General features: G+C 47.5%; 2 protein-coding genes across 7 annotated transcripts in view; both read left to right on the forward strand.

Moving 5' to 3' along the window:
* Positions 1–2,638, forward strand: part of LOC139614669 (cilia- and flagella-associated protein 53-like) — a 10,295-nt gene extending 7,657 nt beyond the window's left edge. For all 3 annotated transcript variants that reach the window (XM_071472129.1, XM_071472128.1, XM_071472127.1), the window contains 6 exons: positions 1–112; positions 545–848; positions 953–1,171; positions 1,784–2,000; positions 2,125–2,227; positions 2,310–2,638. The exon at positions 1–112 is cut by the window's left edge and continues 62 nt beyond it. In XM_071472129.1, coding sequence (XP_071328230.1) covers positions 1–112; positions 545–848; positions 953–1,171; positions 1,784–2,000; positions 2,125–2,227; positions 2,310–2,559 — 1,205 coding nt within the window. In that variant the 3' untranslated portion in view covers positions 2,560–2,638. The remainder of the gene's footprint in view (positions 113–544; positions 849–952; positions 1,172–1,783; positions 2,001–2,124; positions 2,228–2,309) is intronic.
* A 1,313-nt stretch (positions 2,639–3,951) lies between these two features.
* myo5b (myosin VB) overlaps positions 3,952–21,606 on the forward strand; it is a 36,141-nt gene continuing 18,486 nt past the window's right edge. Inside the window, exons 1-11 of one of the 4 annotated variants that reach the window (XM_071472113.1) lie at positions 3,952–4,134; positions 14,188–14,298; positions 14,599–14,770; positions 15,549–15,693; positions 15,774–15,930; positions 16,014–16,157; positions 16,299–16,380; positions 19,930–20,037; positions 20,287–20,396; positions 20,477–20,742; positions 20,943–21,024. In XM_071472113.1, the coding sequence (XP_071328214.1) occupies positions 4,105–4,134; positions 14,188–14,298; positions 14,599–14,770; positions 15,549–15,693; positions 15,774–15,930; positions 16,014–16,157; positions 16,299–16,380; positions 19,930–20,037; positions 20,287–20,396; positions 20,477–20,742; positions 20,943–21,024 (1,407 nt within the window). In that variant the 5' untranslated portion in view covers positions 3,952–4,104. Of the gene's footprint in view, positions 4,135–5,922; positions 6,311–14,187; positions 14,299–14,598; positions 14,771–15,548; positions 15,694–15,773; positions 15,931–16,013; positions 16,158–16,298; positions 16,381–19,929; positions 20,038–20,286; positions 20,397–20,476; positions 20,743–20,942; positions 21,025–21,606 lie in introns of those variants that run through there. The other 3 variants (XM_071472115.1, XM_071472116.1, XM_071472114.1) reach the window with 3 other exon arrangements.

Here is a 21,606-nt window from a genome sequence, read left to right on the forward strand (position 1 = left end):
AGACGACGGTGGAGAGACAGGCCAAGATGAGAGAGAGAGCCAGACTCCTGAGAGAGAGGAGAGAGAGAGAGAGACAGCAGCTGGTGTCGGACAAGCTGGAGCAGCTCTTCATGTAAACACTAGACTTTAGTCTGGGTCTGGGTCTGGTTCTGGGTCTGGTTTAGTCTCAGATCATTTACTACTGTTAAAGGAAATAAATATGTAGGAGGAAGAGATACTGTGAAAACTATTGATCAGTTTTCAGCTGTACATTATATTTTCACCCTGATCATTTCATTGTGTATAAAATCTGAAACTTAACCTGCAGCTAATGGATGTAGTGTTTACAGCCAACAATGATTTTCATCATCAGTTCATCATTTACTTTATAAACTTGTCAGTTTTTCAGCTTTTAGGTGATTTTCGAACAAAAAGTCAAATATTATGTCTGAAAGGTTTGATGAAGCTGCAGCAGAAAATCTTAAATGAAATAAAGTTATTGTAACGTCCCGTCCTGCTGGACTCAGCTCCTCTCTCCACAGCTGACCTGGTGCTGTGTTTTCAGAGAGCAGTGCGAGGAGCTGCGGACCGCCCAGAGCCGGCGCCGGGAGCAGCAGGTGTGTGCGGAGCGAGCCGCTCAGGTGAGGAGCCGTCAGGAGCGGCGGCAGCAGCAGCAGGAGGAGGAGCAGCTGTTCGACGAGCTGTGGGAGGCCGACCGGCGAGCCAAAGAGGAGCGAGAGCGGGAACGAGTGCAGAGGCAGCAGCAGAGGAACATGGAGCAGCTGAATGTCCTGAAGACGCAGGTGGAGGCGGCTGAGCAGCAGAGACAGAGCGACAAGGAGCTGAGGGAGGAGGAGGCGCACCTCATGGTCTGCACCACACATCTGAACACAGCAGCTCTGAGGCGACAGGAAGCTCTCCTGACCTCCTCGCAGCTGGACCTGTCTCACTCACTGTTGTGCTCCTCCGGCAGCTGCAGCAGCAGGAGACGCAGCTCCTGCAGGAGCAGCGGCAGCAGCACCAGAGGCTGCAGGCTCAGCAGACCAGACGCCGGCAGCTGGATCAGGGTCTGAGGCTGAAGATGAGGCGTCAGGCTCGAGAGCAGCAGGACGAGCTGCAGCTGGACATTAGCGTCCTGCAGCAGCTGCTCCAGCAGGAAACGGACGAGAGGCAGGAGGCTGCTCAGAGGAAGGTAAACACACCTGAGCGTTTACCTTACCTGGTCAGGGCTTTATAGCTTTAACCTCAGCTGACAGGTAACAGTGGTAAGTTATGTGATTTATTATATACACCACAAACACAACTGCAGAGCATCTGACATCGAACAAACCTCCATCTGACCCTCAGCAGGATCCTGCACTCGTCCTCTGTCCTCATACTTTAGTTTCAATAGAGAAACTGTCTCCGTGACGTCCTGCAGCTTTAAATCAGGTAGACGGACTCAGGTGAGATAATCAGGGTCGTACCAACTCCTTGTTTACTCTTGGTTTATTTAATCTAATGTCTTTTATGACACTGAACCTCTGACTTTAGAACAGTTCAACTGTTCATGGACACAGTGAACCTTCATAGACGACACAGACGTACCTGAACACACCTGAACACACCTGAACACACCTGTCGGTCAGTAAACAGCTGAGGATGAAGAGCACTTCAGAGCTCTGGCCACCAGAGGGCGTCAGAGGCCTGAACCTCAGTGTCAGTTTATTAGGAACAGCAGCTGAGACACAGTGATGTAAAGATGTGCAGGTTGTGCTCCACTGACTGACCTCTGACCCCCCAACCATGTGGTGTGTGCTGTCAGGTGGAGCTGCGTGAGGAGCAGCGCAGGTACAGACAGTACCTGTGCGAGGAGCTGCAGAGGCAGAGGAGGGAGGAGCAGGAGACGGAGCAGCTGATCGAGGACAAGCTGAGGGAGACGTGGACCAGGAGAGAGAAGCAGAACCGCCTGCAGAGGGAGGCCCGGAACCGCCTGATGAACCAGGTCATGGAGGCTCGACGCCTGCAGATCCAGCAGAACCGTAAGAGAACCAGACTGTAACAGAACCAGACTGTAACAGAACCAGACTGTAACAGAGTGTGTGTGTGTGTGTGTGTGTGTGTGTGTGTGTGTGTGTGTGTGTGTGTGTGTGTGTGTGTGCGCAGTGGACCTGAACCTGCAGAAACAGGCCGACCTGGCCAGAGAGAGAGAGGAGCTGAACAGAGTCGTGGAGGAGATGACGATGAAGGACGAGGAGGAGAAGAGACGGTACGTCACTAAACCAGAACCCGAGTTCTGTTGATTCTGGTTCAGACAGACTGACCCGGTCTCTGTGTGCTGGTCCTCACAGTCAGAAGCAGAACCGCGAGGCGTACCAGGCGGACCTGAGGGCTCAGATGGAGCATCGGCAGCAGCTCCGGTGTGAGGAGAGAGCTCAGGCTCAGAGGGAGCATCGGCAGGGTCTGATCCACCAGCAGCTCTACGACCACAAGAAAGACCAGGTCCTGTCCAGACCCACGTCCCACAGCACCGCCCCCCATCTCTTCAGGAGAGCAGAGGGATCCAGGTCTGCCCCCAGGCCCCGCCTCAGCCTCACCTAGGCCGGCTGGATTCAAGAATCTCCATGAAGCTCAGTGTCACTTGTCTCTGATTGGTCAAAATAAAATGCTGTGTCACCAACAGACTGGTTGTTGATGATTGGAATAATCCTCTGATCTGAGACAGGTGAGGGGCAGACACGTGAGGGGCAGACAGGTGAGGAGCTGATGTTTCAGTCAGAGTTTTGATTATAGATTATAGATTATCTATGCTGATTACTGTTGGTGTGAGAACAGTGAGAAATCGACAGAGAATGGACGTTACATCACTCACCTGCAGCTCAGGTGTCAGGTGTCCTGCAGCCTGTTGGGTAATGTAGTGTTTACTGAAGGAGAGGGAGGAGACCCATGTTGCATCAAGTCTGAGTGTTTTATTGTGAAAGAATCATCGCCCAGAAAACAACAGTAATCCTGATTTAGTTCCAGTCTGTGACTCGCCACTTCCTGTTTGTCTTCTACAACAAGTGAGCTTCACCTGAGCTTTATACCAACCAAACTGAGAACAGTCACAGTACTGTAGCTGCTGCTCAGGTGTTGTTACTGCTTACCTGTCAGGTGAGGAGTCTACAGAGAACAGGTGGAGGTATGACCGTGTCAATAAAGTTATTTTGGTCAGGACACATGTCCAGACTCAGTCACTCTGACTCAATATACACAACACCTACCTGCAGCCGCCATGACATCATCACATCACACCTGGATACAGGGTGACACAAAAACAAAGTACGACTGTAGACGACAGCAGAGTTCAACCTGCCTGAGGATGATGATGATGAAGGAGGAAGGAACCAGGTGTACAACAACACAACACAGGTCAAAGCCCCCCCCCCCCCCCCCCCCATTAGGTATTCATTACAACAGTGTTCATGTTTTTATAAAGCTGATTCTTTGATCTGTCGTTAATAACACACCTGTGTTTAATATATTTGTTCAAAAAACATTTTGGGGAAAATCACTTTCCTCTCAGGGTTTTTGTAAGGATGGAAAAAAACTTTACAAAAATATTACTGGCTAAAAAAGTAATTTGCCTTTCAGCTTCCGTAGTTTTGGTGAAATAAATGTGATCTTTTTAAACAAAATGATCTTTCACAGCCTTAAAGGGTTTGAAATTTCTTTTACTGACTTATTTTCTCGATCACTTTAATGAGCCACTGATCTGAACTTGGACCACACCTGTGACCAACAACAGTTCTGAGGTTTTCAAGAGGGTCACGAGTTGGAAAAGGTTGAGAACCTCAGAGACCGGAACACAGTCCTGCTGCCGGCCCGACTCCAGCCTCCCTCCCCCTGAGGCAGGTTAGAGCTGCTGCCTTCACGGTGGCGACAGAGACATAATGCCTGAGGTGGGCGGACCGGCGTCGTGTCAGAGCCGTTGGCAGGTAAACACCTCATACCTGCAGCAGGAGTGGTTTGGGAGTGGACTCATTACCTGGTGTCAGAATAATAGTTACGCTCAGACAGGTCTGAGATGTGAAGCTTCCCAGTCTGTGCAGAGGAGCTGATGCAGCACACGGAGGTCTGGAGCTGCGTGTGAGGAGAACCGGGAGGATGACGAGTGATTACTACCCCTACTCCCAGGTAAAGCTCATTTATCCTCTTTCACCTGTAGGAGCTCATATCTGCTGTGGGGGGTCAGGACTGCCCTGGGTCAAAGTTCATACACTATCAGCATGTTCCAGGACACATTACATAAGGTCACAGATAAGACTCTTTCCTTGAAGGACCTTGTTACTGTCAGAGGTCTGCTCACACTACAGAGGAGTCCAGGTCCTGTACTGCAGTAATACTACAAAGTACAAATACTCCAGTACTAGTAAAACTCATGTTATTCAAGTAAACCATCAAAGTTCAAAGTTATAAAATGTTGTATAGTCAGAACAAAAGTAAATAAATAAAAAGCTGATTCTATTGTTCTTCTACTGAACTGAAGAAACTAAACTGAAGATTTTCTGATATTTTTTCTGATATTTACTCTCAAACTCGATCCAACTCGATCCTACATTTCCCATAATGCAACTGGATAGTGTCAGACATTTCTTAGTCTTCGAGCAGAGTTATTTCTCCTCCAGAGGTACAGAACACCTGAGGGGGACTGACAGGTAACTGCAGCTCACCTGTAGAGTCAGTGACCTGCTCCTTTACTCAGACTCGTGAAAACCTGCAGCCAGTCGGAGCTTTAAATGTGAGGAGTGATGTCACACAGGTGTGCAAAACAACCTCCAGCCAACGTGTTTCTGTTGATCACTTCACTGAGGAGGAGGATGTTCAGCTTGTTTTCACCTTCATCTGCTTCACCTCAGATCTCAGTCTGACACCTGGATGTACCTGCAGGACGTAGGACATCACAACTAGGTTGGAGCCAATCAGGATCCAGTATGAGACCAGGTGGTTGTTGCTTAGAAACAGTTTCTTAAAAGACGTTGAGACAGGTGAGGTCAGAGTCTGGACATGTTCCTGTCTAAAATAACTTAACACAAAAATAATAATTGTTTTTTTTCTAAAACAAAAAACGGAATGGAAAATGAAAAAACAAACATTTAAAAAATAAATTATGATAAAGAAAAGAAACGGAATATAAATATTAACAACAAATATTGATAAATAAAAAAGAAAATGAATCATCTATCATCTGACCCCGTTTGGTTCATATCAAGTCCGTCTGTGGGGCCGCGACCCTCATGGTGAGAACCAGTGATTTGCTTGCGTGTGAGTGTGTGTGTGTGAGTGTGTGTGTGTGTGTGTGTGAGTGTGTGTGTGTGTGTGTGTGTGTGTGTGTGTGTGTGAGTGTGTGTGAGTGTGTGTGTGTGTGAGTGTGTGTGTGTGTGTGTGTGAGTGTGTGTGAGTGTGTGTGTGTGTGTGTGTGTGAGTGTGTGTGAGTGTGTGTGTGTGTGAGTGTGTGTGTGTGTGTGTGTGTGTGTGAGTGTGTGTGTGTGTGAGTGTGTGTGTGTGAGTGTGTGTGTGTGTGTGAGTGTGTGTGTGTGTGTGTGTGTGAGTGTGTGTGTGTGTGTGTGTGAGTGTGTGTGTGTGTGTGTGTGAGTGTGTGTGTGTGTGTGTGTGTGTGTGTGTGTGTGTGAGTGTGTGTGTGTGTGTGTGTGTGTGAGTGTGTGTGTGTGTGTGTGTGTGTGTGTGTGAGTGTGTGTGTGTGTGTGTGTGTGTGTGTGAGTGTGTGTGTGTGAGTGTGTGTGTGTGTGTGTGTGTGTGTGTGTGAGTGTGTGTGTGTGTGTGTGTGTGTGAGTGTGTGTGTGTGTGAGTGTGTGTGAGTGTGTGTGTGTGAGTGTGTGTGAGTGTGTGTGTGAGTGTGAGTGTGAGTGTGTGTGTGAGTGTGTGTGTGTGTGTGTGTGTGTGGAAACCTGGCTGTGATCCAGGGAACCAGCCAATCAGAGCGCTCAGTGTGTCAGGAAGTGCTCGGCTCGGACTTCATGGATCATCTGCGGCTTCTTTTACTCTGAGACGGTTTCCCGCGCTGGGTTTAAGTGCGGGACGGGGCCACACGCGGGGTCGTTACCGGAGGAACACCCGCCGACACCGGAGCCGAGCTGCGACCGAAGAAAGTGACCGAAACTCCGCGGGACACCTGCCGCCCCCCCCCCGCCTGCACCGGGACTAGAGGAAGAAACTTGGGGATAAAGGTTCTGATCATGGTTCTGATCATGGTTCTCAGCAGGGTTCTAGTGAGGTTCTAGTGAGGTTCTAGTGGAGTCTTAATGAGAACTGAAGCTCCGTCGTGATGTCTGTGAACGAGCTGTTTACAAAGGTGAGTGCGGGGGGGGGGGGGGGGGGGGGGGGGGGTTCACCTGTGAGACGAACACATTCTGCCTCTTTCAATACTCCGACAGATTCACGCACAAACTCCATTCAGAACTCCGTAGAACATTCCCGTGTTTTAACCAAACACACCAGCATTTCCCTGTGTTAAAGATCCACATATTCCACCCGACATGCACCAAACTTCATGTTAATTCAGAGCAACTTTAAGCGTCGAGTCATCGGTTCTTCAGGCTCGGTAACATCTTCAGGCGGCGCAGCAGCAGCGGCGGACAGGGACCAAAGGTTGAGATACTGTCGGAGTGATAACTGTGTGGTGGGTCATATACGAGCCGAATGTACCAGCAGGCCGGGGAGAGGTCTCCTGTTAAGTAACTTTATGAGATCGTTTGTCTTAAGCGACACTTCATCATAAATTTACAGATTTTTAAATGGAGTTCGGCTCCGGACTGAGCCGGCAGGTGCGGTTGTCACAGAGGTGACGTCACATCATTGGTTGAAATAATAACTTCTTCTTGTTGTTGTTTTCCTGGTGTTATAAAGACATAACAGTCTGCTGATGTCTATAACAGTCTCTTAACTGATCCGGGGTCATCACCCTTCGTGTACTGTGGTCCAGACTGAGTGTGGACTCTGGTTCTGGTTCTGGTTTGAAGTTGTGTTACAGAACAACTGTCAAATCAAAGGGAGGATTTCATCTCCAACCAAAGTCCATGTTTATAATTCAGACTTTAAAGAGACAGCTCGGTTCACTGCAGGTTGTAGAAGCTGCTAATGTGACGTGAGCAGCCACAGTTTGAATGAATCAGCTTGTTTACATGTGGGACTCACAAAGATGAAGATCTGTTGTTCAGCTGTACAATGTAAAGGTTTTAATTATCATAATGATAATAACTTTACATTCACCTGTAACTGTGCAATTCAAAAAGCTTTATTGACAAATGTCCTGAAGACAACAGAACATTGTCTCAGCATGTTCTCAGCTGCAGGTGTGAAGCCTCTAATGAAAGGCATCGTCCAGGTGAATTATGGGAAATGTAGGATCCAGTGTTTTGGACTAAGGGCCACTGATGCTGTTGTTGGCCCCTTTGTTGAACCTTCTTAGACCCAGGTGGAGCTCATCGTGTTCTCAGAGGAACCTGAAGAACAAAGCGAGCTCCTGAATGTGACGTGTGTGTGATGAGCTGAAGAACATTTACGATGGTAAATAATCATCAGTTTCATTACTGATCAATCTGATCATTATTTTCTTGTTTGATCGATTCATCACAGAGTCCACGGTGACGTCTTCAGGTGTTTTGTCCAAACCCAAAGAGAAACAGGAAGTTTTCACATTTTAACTTAAAGATCAAAAGAGTCTGATTGATTTTTGAATTGATTGACTAATGATCCGAACTTTACAGTGAATTAAATCACATGACTTGTGATGTCACTCGTTCATGAGGTTCAGGTCTCGTTCTGACGTCACCACTCGTGTCTGAAACACCAGCGTCAGAGTTCAGCTGTTCTCAGAGGAACATCTGTCTCCAGCCTCTGTCCTGGTGAACATGGTGGAGCAGCGTCTCTGCCCATCGCAGACCGACGGCTGTCAGACTGCTGTGGACTCTGATCACTGATCATTCTGTGGAATTCAGATTATTGATTAAATGGAGGAGGTTTCTTCAGGCCTCACCTGAGCATCAAACCAACACTGAGCTCTGAGAGCAGGTGGAGCAGGTGGAGCAGAATGATGTCAGACTCTTCCTGAGGGAGTGAGAAGAGATGGAGACAGGCTCCTCAGTCTTTAACCAATGAACCTCTCCCTCCTTTGACTGTTATGTGATGATGTCATTGAGCTGGTCACATGACCTCAGGCTGATGATGAACCATGAGACTGAGCTGATCTTCATCATGAAACACACCTGCTGTCACCTGGAGAGTGAGAAGCTCCTGCATCATGATACAGGTAGTTTCTAAATCCAGCCAATCAGAACACGGCATGACAGCCAGTGTGCTCATGACATCACATCTGTGACATCATGTCACTGCTGACCTGTGTGTAGATGATCAATAATCAGTTCAGCTCTGACTTTGATGAAACTCAGTTTAACTGAAACACAGCAGATCAGGTGATCAGCTGATCGAATGTGAAACAACCAGCTGATCAGCTGATAATCAATGAACTGTGGAGTCAGGATGAAGGTCTGACATCACTGTTCAATCTGAGACACAATCGTTGTGGGGGGGGCTGTGTCAGACTGTGTGTGTGTTTGTTGGGGGGGGCTGTGTGTGTGTTGGGGGGGGGCTGTGTGTGTGTGTTTGTTGGGGGGGGCTGTGTGTGTGTGTGTTTGGGGGGGCTGTGTGTGTGTGTGTTTGGGGGGGGGGCTGTGTGTGTGTGTGTTTGGGGGGGGGGCTGTGGCTCCATATGTTGCACAGATTGTGAAGCTGTTTGAGGAAAATCTGATTGTATCATTAAAATGACTGGAATTGATTTTCAGGAAGAAGATAGAGGTGTCAGTTTGTGTGTCAGTTGTGTGTCAGTTGTGTGTCAGTTTGTGTCAGTTTGTGTCAGTTGTGTGTTCCTGTGAGAACAGTAGAAGTGTGACAGTTTATCTAGAGACAGATTTGATTTGTGTCTCTAATCCTCCTCCTGGACTCTGTGATCCACATCATTAAGTAGGGCCACTGAAAACCTCCTCAGCAGCTGTGAGACTAGATAATCCTGGAGGGGGGGGCGGGGGGGCAGGTCCATCTGGTTTGTGTTCAGGGACTGAGACTCAGCTGACTCATGGATTCCTCTGTGTTTGAGACGGTAACCAGTCTGTAACTGGTCTCTCTGCACTCTGAACCAGGTCCAGGTCCAGGTCCAGGTCTTGGTCCAGGTCCGGGTCCAGGTCCAGGTCAAGGTCTTGGTCCAGGTCCAGGTCCAGGTCCAGGTCCAGGTCCAGGTCCAGGTCCAGGTCTTGGTCCCTGGTCGGCCCACTGGACTGTGTGTTGCAGGCTGAATGTTTGAACCAGGTTCTGGGTCTTGCAGAGCAGGATTCTCCTGAACCCACAGAGCCCCTCTGTTGCTGAGGCCTGGGTGGGGGTGGGGTCTGTGTGTTGGGGGGGGGGGGCAGTGGTTGTGGTGGTCCGACCCCCCTGATGAACAGGTCCTCAGATCAATTGTCTGTTGATCAGCTGATCAGTTAACGAACTAATCACAGTTCAGTTCATCACAGATCAATGATCAGCTGCTTCATACGTGACAGAGAAAACAACCAGGCTTCACGTGTGTGTGTGTGTGTGTGTGTGTGTGTGCGTGTGTGTGTGCGTGCGTGCGTGCGTGCGTGTGTGTGCTTGTGTGTGTGTGTGTGTGTGTGTGCGTGCGCAGTGTGTGTGTGTGTGTGTGTGTGTGTGTGTGTGTGTGTGTGTGTGTGTGTGTGCGTGTGTGTGTGTGTGTGCGTGTGCGTGTGTGCGCTCTACACCTGCTGCTTCCTCTATGTGGGTCAAAGTTCCTCGACAGGTGGAGTCGTGACTTCCTGTTGAACACACCCAGAGTTCACCTGAGGCTGATGTCATTGTGCTGACATGTCAGTGGGCGGAGACTCAGGGACTTCCCCTCACCTGTAACCTGAGACAGGTGTCCTCTCACAGTCAGTGTGTGTGTGTGCGCGTGCATGTTGTCATGACGTCAGCTGAGACTCCTCCCCTCTCTCAGTGCAGACTCATCTTTCATACAAACCTGTAGAACAACTTGTGCTCTGCTGTTATTCCGACCCCCCCCCCCCCCTTGTTCTGTTGCTTTGTCTCCTGGGTAACTGACTGACCAATCACAGGACAGATACAGAACTTCCTCTTGTTCCACTGTTTTATTATAAGGCCGCATGTATGGTGAGCAGCCCCTCCCCCACTGAGAATGGGATTATGGGGAGGGGAGCTCTACAACACTTTTTGTGTGTCTGTGTGTGTGTGTCTGTGTGTGTGTCTGTGTGTGTCTGTGTGTGTGCGTGTGTGTGTGTGTGTGTCTGTGTGTGTGTGTGTGTGTGTGTGTGCGTGTGTGTGCGTGTGTCTGTGTGTGTGTGTGTCTGTGTGTGTCTGTGTGTGTGTGTGTGTGTGTGTGTGTGTCCTCATTCCTGCTGCTGTTTCCTGCTGAGATGCTCTACATGAGGACGACATGCTGCTCAGCCATTGGCTGGTTTCTGACGCTGTCCCAGATAAACACTCTCTGATGGGGGTCGTGACATCACACGGGGCTTCTCTGATTGGCTGCAGCTCCACATGAATGAACAGTGAAGACGGCTCGTTTAGATTAATGTAGAGAGTTTGTGAGGTGGGAGATCAGGTCCTGCTGGTCTCAGGTCAGACTCCAAACCTGCTGAGACCTCACAGGTGAACGGGTCACATGACGAAGGTGGACCATCCTCAGCCTCACTGCTTTAACTCAGAGTCACCTGATCACCTGCAGAGGTTCCTCTCTGTCAGAGTGTGAGAGCTAAAACTCACACACACACACACACACACACACACACACACACACACACACACACACACCTCTGTAATATAAACCCCCACATTGACAGAGATGAGATGATGCAGTTGTGTTGTGTTTGTTTCTTTGTTCTGCTCCTGTGATCTGTATAGTGTGTGTGTGTGTGTTGTGTGTGTTGTGTCAGTTGTGTCAGTTGTGTGTGTGTGTACAGTGTGTTTGTGTTGTGTGCGTGTGTATGTGTATGTATGTATGTGTGTGTGTGTGTGTGTGTTGTGTGTACTTTGTGTGTACAGTGTGTGTGTGTGTTGTGTGTGTGTGTGTGTGTGTTGTGTGTACTATGTGTGTACAGTGTGTTTGTGTTGTGTGCGTGTGTATGTGTATGTATGTATGTATGTGTGTGTGTGTGTGTGTGTGTGTTGTGTGTACTATGTGTGTACAGAGTGTGTGTGTGTGTGTCAGTTGTGTGTGTACAGAGTGTGTGTGTGTGTGTAGTTCCTTGGTTGTCTCAGTGCTGATGTCTTTGTTCCTCTTCAGTAAATAAAATAAACCAGTGTCTTTACTGTGGTCACGTGACCTCTGGTGAGTCCCGCCCCCACACACCTGTCACAGGTGTGTGTGTCTCCATGTAAATGAGTGTCTGGTCTCAGTGAAGCAGATTTGCATTAAAGCTGCTGAAGGCGGTGACATCATGCTGCACTTTCTCCTCAGGTGTGACAGGACTCACCTGTCAGGTAACACACAGGTAGATCACGTATGGCAAGCCATTTTAACATTCAAAAGCCAGACTGGATATGAGTTGCAGATATCTGTAATTCAGTTTTGCCTAGTCAAAACGAATATTTCAGATATCCGCAACTACATTCTTCCTCGGACAAATGATGTCACTTTCACCATTCATGTGTCTGGGGTTTGTCATTTCAGATATCTACAATTCAGTTGCAGATATCCGCTATGTGAATTATGGATATCTGTAACTGAATTACGACTAGCACTAATACCAGTTTCAGATATCTACAATTTGATTCTGACTAGTCATAATTCCAGTTCAAGATATCTTTAATTCACCTCAATTACAGATATCTACATGTCCCTTTTCGGATATCTTAAATTAAGTTTTGACTAGGCGAAATGACGTAATAGATATCTGTAACTGGAATCATGACTAGTCAAAATGACGTTGTAGATATCTCAAACCGGAATTAGGAATAGTCATAATTTCATTGTAGATATCTATTATCAAGTTATAGATATCTTGAACTGAATTTTGGTTAGAGATATCTGAAACTGGAGATATCTGTAATTACATTCCGCCTAGTCAGAATGTAATTACAGATTTCTTGAATTAGAGTTTTGACTAGGTGAAATGACGTTGCAGATGGCCCTGCCTACCACTTGAGGCGGGAGCGGATCCAATGCGCCTGAGTTCATTGTTCATTGTTTGTGTCTGGTGATAATAAATGTTCAATTCTTTCGATATTTCTTTCACAGCTTTCGACAGAACGACGTTCTCTCTCTCCACAAATCCCCTGTTTGAGGGCTCTTTCAATTTCATGGCATTTCATGGTTTTCTCAATTACAGCCAAAGCCATCCTGCTTCTTTCTGAACTGACTTCTTCTTCTTCTTTGGCGTGGAGGGGAAGTGATGTAATTCTGGATATCTAACATAGAGAAACGTCATGCATGACGTTTGAGATATCTTTAACTTTCATTCTGCCTAGTCAAAACTGAATTACAGATATCTGCAATTGTAATTTAAGATGTGTGACGAGTTGAGTGACGTTTTCAGTGACGTCATTGCAGATATCTTTAATTTAGTTGTGCCTAGTCAAAACTGAACTACAGATATCTCTATATGTCGTTTCACCTAGTCACAATTATGTTACAGATATCTTGAATGAAAAATACGACTATCCAAAATGTAATTACGACTAGTCAAAAATATGTTGTTGATATCTACAATGTTAATTCCGGATAGTCAAACTTTTTAAATGTTAAAATGGCTTGCCATAGATCATGTCAGGTTGTCTGTTGGGAGGAGGAAGTGACTCACTGAGCTTCCTCATATCATCATCATCCTCCTGTGTGTGTGTGTGTGTGTGCGCGTGCGCGTGCGTGCGTAGTGAGACTGAAACATCAAACAAAATCACCACAAATTCATCTTCAAATCTTCACACACACACACACACACACACACACACACACACACACACACACACACACACTGATGGGTAAACCCAGGTGGGTTCTCAGATCTGAGGCTCTGGTCTGAAATGATTATTGATTTATTTTGGAGCAGCTCTTCAATCAATAATCAATGACATGAACAAGAGTTGGCCTGTGACCACCTGGGGGGGCAGGTGGACTCATGAGACCAGTATCAGGTCTGTGGTGCAGGTCTGAGAGTTTCTGTCCTCCGACACAGCTCGGTCCACATGTAAGGTTCTCTCCTCCTGATGTTCTGGTTCAGTCCTGCTGTGAAGCTCATTAATGTAAATGCGGAGTCAGCAGCCGGGGGGGCGGGGAGCGGGGAGCGGGGGGGGGCAGTGAAGTCAGTCCTAAGTAGGACAAGAACTCACTTCTTACATGAGGTTCTTCAGATGGATGCTGACAGGTCGGCGCTCCGTCTGGTTCACGCAGGAACATCTCATCAGCTATTGGCTGATCTGTCACCACGGTGAGTCCTGGTTCCTCTGACTGGTCCTCCAGCGCCACCATGAGGTCCACGTCTATCTGTGGGTTCTTTCACTTGTTTTTAATACAGAACCAGATATGTTCTAACACAGTTGTCCATCTTATGTATTGTCTATGAGAGAACTGTCGGTTCTCTAACTGTTCTGAGAACGTGAATGAGACATTTCTGCAGAACACAGGGTTGTCTGATAGAACTCCACCTCACAGCTCTACAGAAGACGTTCTGCTGGCTTCACAGGGGAAAGGTTATTTAATACTGTGGAGTGTGATGTTCTTCAGTGTGGAACGTGATGTTCTTCAGTGTGGAGAGTGATATTTTTCAGTGTGGAACGTGATGTTCTTCAGTGTGAAGAACAGTGTGCAGGAACAGAAATGATGACCCTCAGCCAGGAGCCCTGATCCTCTGAGTAGAAACTTGTGAATCAATAGAAGCAGATAAAATGAAAGCTCCGTCACAGGGACCAGGATCAGTTTCCCCGTGGTCACAGGGTCACAGCTGATCGGGATCTGGTTTTTCTCTTGTTTTGAACCAACTGATCCAGTTTCCTCCTCCAGCTCCAACATGAGTCCACATGAGAACCTGAGGAACCCACAGGAGCAGGTTCTTTAATCTGTCACGTAGAACATCACCTGTGCTTCGTCTGTGACCATCAGGAGCTGTTTGATGGCTGTTTGTGTGTCTGTGTTTGTGTGCAGCTGATGTGACCTGGGGTTGTGTGTTTCAGTTCACTCGGGTCTGGATCCCGGACCCTGAGGACGTGTGGAGAGCTGCAGAGATCACCAGGGATTATAAAGAAGGAGAGTCGGTTCTACACCTCAGACTGGAGGATGAGACGGTGAACACATACACACACACACACACACACACACACACACACACACACACACACACACACACACACACACACACACACACACACACACACACGCACACGCACACGCACACGCACACGCACACACCCCTGACAGACACAGACAGCTGATGAAGTGTTTGTGGTCTGGTGTTTGTCCTGTTCAATAAAGGAAATGATCTGAATGAATGAAACAGTGTTTGTAGTCACACTGATTATGTATTGATTGTGTATCAGTTGTGTATTGACTGTGTATTGGTTGTGTACGGTGTCGTCCTGTCTCAGCCTCTGGAGTACCCCGTGGGTCCAAAGAGTAACCCTCTTCCTTTCCTCCGTAACCCCGACATCCTGGTGGGGGAGAATGACCTCACTGCGCTCAGTTACCTGCATGAACCTGCCGTCCTGCACAACCTCAGAGTCCGCTTCCTGGAGTCCAACCACATCTACACGTACTGCGGTCAGTCCCCCCCCCCCCCCCCCGTCACCTCCTCAGCTCGTTGTTCTCATGGGTTCTTTTACTATGTGTTTACTACCTCCACCAGATCCAGATAACAATCCGGATCCAGATAATAATCCGGATCTGATGGAGGAAAGTGCTGAATCTGCACCAGTCAAAGATCAAGTCAATAAAGATAAAACAGACACATGTTCTCTAAAGGGTCCAGACTCCTCCAGACTGGGACACGGTTCTGAAGCTCAGGTTCTCCTGACTGGAGAACACCATCTCCCCAGGAGTTAAAGTGACAGGGAGTCAGAGCAGAGAGGTTCACATGTGACCACGTCCATCCATCATCTAAACCACCTATCTGTTCAGGGTCGGGGGGGGGGTAGGTACACCCTGGACAGGTCGCCAGTCTCATGTGACCATGTGTTGGATCATTTGAACCTTTTTAAATTAATTAAACCTGTATGTAAATCATTAGTGACAGTGCTGATGTTTTTAGTTGTATCGATCATTATTGATCAGTCACATGTATGATCACGTTACTGAGTTTAGTGTGGTCCTGTCAGTTTGGATATTGATCATTGATTGTATAGATGTATAACTGATCACATGTTCAGCAGCTGCAGAGTTCAGTTTCTGCTGTCAAATCACAGCCAATTATTAAAGCCGTGGTTGCCCCGGTAACGACCAGAACCAACAAGAGTGTGTTGTAGTTGTGTTGTTGTGTTGTGCTGTCGTTGTGTTGCCTGGTGCTCAGTGGTTCTCCATGTTGAGGTTCTGTGTTCCTCAGGGATCGTGCTGGTCGCCATCAACCCGTACGAGCAGCTGCAGATCTACGGCGAGGAGGTGATCAACGCCTACAGCGGACAGAACATGGGCGACATGGACCCTCACATCTTCGCTGTGGCCGAGGAGGCGTACAAGCAGATGGCCAGGTGAGACCTGCACCTGTCGCTGTCGGGTCAGACACAGGTCAGGTAACGCGTGTGAGCTGATGGTTGTGTTGGTTCTACAGAGATGAGAGGAACCAGTCCATCATCGTCAGCGGAGAGTCAGGAGCAGGAAAGACGGTTTCTGCCAAGTACGCCATGCGCTTCTTTGCCACGGTGGGAGGTTCAGCGAACGACACCAACGTGGAGGAGAAGGTCCTCGCCTCCAGCCCCATCATGGAGGTGAGTCAGTCGGTCTGCCGCGTCGGTGGCTGAGGAGAAGAAGAACGAGCTCAGACTAACTTCCTGTCTGCTCTGTGCACCAGGCGATTGGAAACGCAAAAACCACTCGAAACGACAACAGCAGTCGCTTTGGGAAGTACATCCAGATCGGCTTCAGCCGCCACTACCACATCATCGGCGCCAACATGAGGACGTACCTGCTGGAGAAGTCCAGGGTTGTCTTCCAGGTCGGTGCGAACCGGTCTGTGTTGTTGTTGTTGCTGCTGTTGTTGTTGTTGTTGTTGTTCTGTGTTGATGTTGTTGTTTAGTGTTGTTGTTCAGTGTTGTTGTTGTTTACAACATGTAGTTGTTGTTGTGTTTGTTTTCAGGCTGAAGATGAGAGGAACTATCACATCTTCTATCAGCTCTGTGCCTCTGCCAGTTTACCAGAGCTCAAAGACCTGAGCCTCAGTGAGTATCTGATCACGTGGTTGTCACCAGTGTGTGTGTGTGTGTGTGTGTGTGTGTGTGTGTGTGTGTGTGTGTGTGTGTGTGTGTGTGTGTGTGTGTGTGTGTGTGTGTGTGTGTACTTGCTACATAGTAAGGACCAAAAAAAGTATTTTACTAACAGAGTGAGGACATTTTGGGAAAGTGAGGACATTTTGGCCGGTCCTCACTTTTTGAGACTCCTTCAAATCACATGTTGAGGGTTAAGACTTGGTTTTAGAGTTATTCAATTCAATTCAATTCAATTTTATTTGTATAGCACCAATATACATATATCATAATATACATTATCTCAAGGCTCTTTACAGGGTCAGGTCAAGACCTTACTTTGTTACAGAAAAAAACCCAACAGTTCCCACAACGAGCAAGCGCTTGGCGACAGGGGGGAGGAAAAACTCCCTTTTAACAGGAAGAAACCTCCAACAGAACCGGGCTCAGGGTGGGGGGGGGGGTCTGCCTCGACCGGTTGGGTTTAGGAGGAGAAAAGGGGGGTGGGGGGAGGAGAGGGGAGAGAAGAGAGAGAGAGACCAGGAACAGCTGTGTCGGTAATGGTGTTATCAATAATAATGACAGGTAACAGTGGTTAATAGTAAAGATGAGTAGTGGTGGATCTGGATCCTGCTGCTCCAGAGGCAGAGAGACCTGCAGAATGAGGACAGAGAGAGGGAGAGAGAGGAGAAGCACAAACTACGGGAGAGAAAAAATACAAAGTTAATGGCATGAAGTCATCGAGAGAGAGAGGGGGAGAGAGACAGAAATAGAGAGAGAGCGCCCAGTGAATCATGGGAATCCTCCAGCAGTCTAGCTCTATAGCAGCATAACTAAGGGATGGGCCAGGACATACCCGAGCCAGCCCTAACTATAAGCTTTACTAAACAAGACAGTTTTAAGCCTGATCTTAAAGGTAGAGAGGGTGTCTGCCTCCCGAACCCACACTGGGAGCTGGTTCCACAGGAGAGGAGCCTGATAGCTGAAGGCTCTGCCCCCCATTCTGCTCTTACAAACTCTGGGAACCACAAGTTGACCTGCATTTAGAGAGCGAAGTGTCCTATTGGGAAAATAGGGAACTATAAGCTCTCCAAGGTACGATGGTGCCTGACCATTAATGGCTTTGTAGGTGAGGAGGAGGATTTTAAATTCTATCCTGGATAACACAGGAGAGATGTGATCCCGTTTCCTAGTTCCTGTCAGTACTCGTGCTGCAGCATTTTGGATCAATTGGAGGCTTTTTACTGAATTTTTGGGACATCCTGACAATAAAGAGTTACAGTAGTCCAGTCTTGAGGTAACAAATGCATGAACTAGTTTTTCAGCATCCTTTAGACATAGAATGGGTCTGATTTTAGCAATATTTGCGCAGGTGGAAGAAGGCTGTCCTAGAGACTTGCTTTATATGTGAAGTAAAGGACAAGTCCTGGTCAAAAATGACACCAAGGTTTCTGACTGTAGCACTGGAGGCCAAGGTGATGTCATCCAGAGTCAGTATATTATCACATAGTGTATCTCTGAGGTGGTTTGGGCCAATTACAATAACTTCAGTTTCATCTGAATTTAAGAGTAAGAAATTACTGGTCATCCAGGTTTTTATGTCCTTAAGACTCACCTGAAGCTTGGCTACCTGGTTAGTCTCACCTGGCTTCATGGATAAGTACAGCTGGGTGTCATCTGCGTAACAATGGAAATTCATCTGGTGCCTCCTAATAATGTTTCCCAGAGAGAGCATATATAGACTGAAGAGCATTGGTCCTAGCACAGAACCTTGTGGAACTCCATGACTAACTTCTGTGATGATAGAGGAGTCATTATTAACATGAACAAACTGGAGTCTATCTGACAGATATGACTTAAACCAGCTTAGTGTGGTTCCTTTGATGCCGACCATATGTTCTAGTCTCTGTAATAAAATCTTATGATCGATGGTGTCAAATGCAGCACTAAGATCTAGCAGGACAAGTATAGAGACAAGTCCAATGTCTGAAGCTATGAGGAGATCATTGGTAACCTTAACCAGAGCTGTTTCTGTGCTATGATGGACTCTAAATCTTCAAACAAACCATTTCTGTGCAAATAATCACATAACTGGTTTGCAACAACCTTCTCAAGGATTTTGGAAATAAAGGGGAGGTTGGATATAGGTCTATAATTGGCTAAAACATCTGGATCAAGAGTAGGCTTTTTAAGTAGAGGTTTAATTACTGCAACTTTAAAAGCCTGCGGTACATAACCAATTGATAAAGATAAGTTAATCAGACTTGATATAGAGGTGTCGATTAAAGGAAGAGAGATGTACAGGAGAGAAACGGTCAAAATATAAACCAGTTACAGTGGACTCTGAGGCTGCTGAACTGGACAGTACATCTGAGCCAGCTGTGGGGAGGAGATGGTGAATTTTTTCTCTAACAGAGACAATTTTATCTGTAAAGAAGCTCATAAAGTCATTACAGCTGAGGGCTAAAGGTATAGATGGGTCAACAGAGCTGTGGCTGTCTGTCAGCCTGGCTACAGTGCTGAACAGAAACCTGGGATTGTTCTTGTTTTCTTTTATCAATGATGAATAATAGGATGTTCTGGCTTTACGGAGGCTTTTTTTATACACCAATAGGCTGTCTTTCCAAGCCTTTAGAGATTCTTCCAGGTTAGTAGAACGCCACCTTCTTTCTAGCTTCCTTGAATTTTGCTTTAAAGCTCGTGTTTCTGAGTTGTACCATGGAGCTAGCCTTTTCTGACTCACTACCTTCTTCCTCAGAGGGGCCACAGTATCTAGAGTTGCACGCAGTGAGGCTACAGTACTGTCAACAAGATCATCAACCTGTGTGGATGTGAAGTTAAGAGAGCTGTTCCCTACTGCATTGATACATGGCAGTGGGCTAAGTACTGATGGGGTCCTTTCTTTAAATTTGCTGATGGTATTGTCAGAGAGACACCTGCTGTAATAGATTTTTTCCCCAGATGCTGTGTAGTCCATGACTGAAAACTCAAATGTTAGCAGAAAATGGTCAGATAAAAGAGGGTTTCTGGGAGAAACTGTTAGATATTCAATGTCAATCCCATAAGTCAGAACCAGATCAAGGGTCTGGTTAAAAGAGTGAGTGGGTTCATTAACATGCTGAGAGAAGCCAATTGAGTCTAATAATGAATTAAATGCAATACTCAGACTGTCACTTTCAACATCTACATGAATGTTAAAATCACCCACCATGATAACTTTATCTGTGCTGAGAACTAGCTCAGATAAAAAGTGATGGTTAGAATTAGGTTAAGGTTAAGGTTAAGGTCAGGGTTAGGGTTAGGCACTCAGGTGTGATGGTTAAGGTTAGGGTAAGGGACTAGAGAATGCATTATGTCAACGAGTGTCCTCACAAAGATAGAAGTACAAGTGTGTGTGTGTGTGTGTGTGTGTGTGTGTGTGTGTGTGTGTGTGTGTGTGTGTGTGTGTGTGTGTGTGTGTGTGGTGGGGGGGGGGATCTGATTGGTCACGTTGCTGTAGTGTCAGATCTGTTCTCTGTTCTCCAGCCAGTGCAGAAGACTTCACCTACACGTCTTTAGGGGAGAACATCTTCATCGAGGGAGTGAACGACGCCGAGGACTTTAAGAAGACCAGAGAGGCTTTCAGTCTGCTGGGTGAGAACTGACCCCCCAGAACTGACCCCCCCAGACCAGAGCTCTGCCTCCCAACCATCCTCTCCTGTAAACGCCTTCAACTGAGGCAGAGTGTGCAGAACCTTTACAGAACCCTTACAGAACCGTACAGAACATGTCAGTGTCAAATCAGACCAGAGACCCACCTGACCCAGTCAGACCTGGTCTCAGGTCCCTGGTGGACCCTTACAGACCTCCAGGGTTAACTGTCCCACATCTGTCTGTCCTCAGGGATAAAGGACAGCAGTCAGACCAACATCTTCAGGATCATGGCCTCCATCCTTCACCTGGGGAACATCGAGATCTGCTCCGAGCGGGACGGGGAGTCCTGTCGCATCTCGGTACGTGGTTACCATGGTTACACCGATGAGCAGCGCGTCAGAGCTGCGGTCGGGTCTCTAACCGACGCTGTGTGTTGCAGAGGGACGACCTCCACCTGCAGCACTTCTGCAGGCTGCTGGGGGTGGAGCTGCAGCAGATGGAGCACTGGCTCTGTCACAGGAAGCTGGTCACCGCCTCAGAGACGTATGTGAAGACCACGTCCAGCAAACAGGCCGCCAACGCCCGGGACGCTCTCGCCAAGCACATCTACGCACGCATGTTCGACTGGATCGTGGAGCACATCAACAAGGCCCTGCAGACGTCCTACAAGCAGCACTCCTTCATCGGGGTCCTGGACATCTACGGGTATGAAGACCACCATCCGCTGTGTTACCCCCCCCAGCAGAGACACACACACACACACACACAGGCACACACACTGTCCTCTTGTCTGTGGTTCACAGTCTGTCGCTCCACCTCCTCTGTCTCTGAGTAATCACTGACCTGCACACCTGTGTGTGTGTGTGTGTGTGTGTGTGTGTGTGTGTGTGTGTGTGTGTCTGCAGGTTTGAGACCTTCGAGGTGAACAGCTTCGAGCAGTTCTGTATCAACTACGCCAACGAGAAGCTTCAGCAGCAGTTCAACTCTGTGAGTCGCTTTGATTCACCTGTGTTACCTGTGTATGTTACCTGTGTGTTAGCTGTGTGTTACCTGTGTGTTAGCTGTATGTTGCCTGTGTGTTACCTGTGTTACCTGTGTGTTAGCTGTATGTTGCCTGTGTATTACCTGTGTTACCTGTGTATGTTACCTGTGTTCCTGTGTGTTACCTGTGTGTTACCTGTGTGTTAGCTGTATGTTAGCTGTGTTAGCTGTGTGTTAGCTGTATGTTGCCTGTGTGTTACCTGTGTTACCTGTGTGTTAGCTGTATGTTGCCTGTGTATTACCTGTGTTACCTGTGTATGTTACCTGTGTTCCTGTGTGTTACCTGTGTGTTACCTGTGTGTTAGCTGTATGTTAGCTGTGTTAGCTGTGTGTTAGCTGTATGTTACCTGTGTGTTAACTGTGTGTTACCTGTGTGATACCTGTGTATGTTACCTGTGTGTTACCTGTGTTACCTATGTGTTACCTGTGTGATACCTGTGTATGTTACCTGTGTGATACCTCTGTGTGTTACCTGTGTATGTTACCTGTGTGTGTTAGCTGTGTGTTGCCTGTGTGTTACCTGTGTGT

The sequence above is a fragment of the Trachinotus anak genome, unplaced genomic scaffold, assembly GCF_046630095.1.
Source record: "Trachinotus anak isolate AG129_WGS33_773 ecotype Australia unplaced genomic scaffold, CSIRO_AGI_Tana_v1 ptg000035l, whole genome shotgun sequence".
NCBI lineage: Eukaryota > Metazoa > Chordata > Actinopteri > Carangiformes > Carangidae > Trachinotus > Trachinotus anak.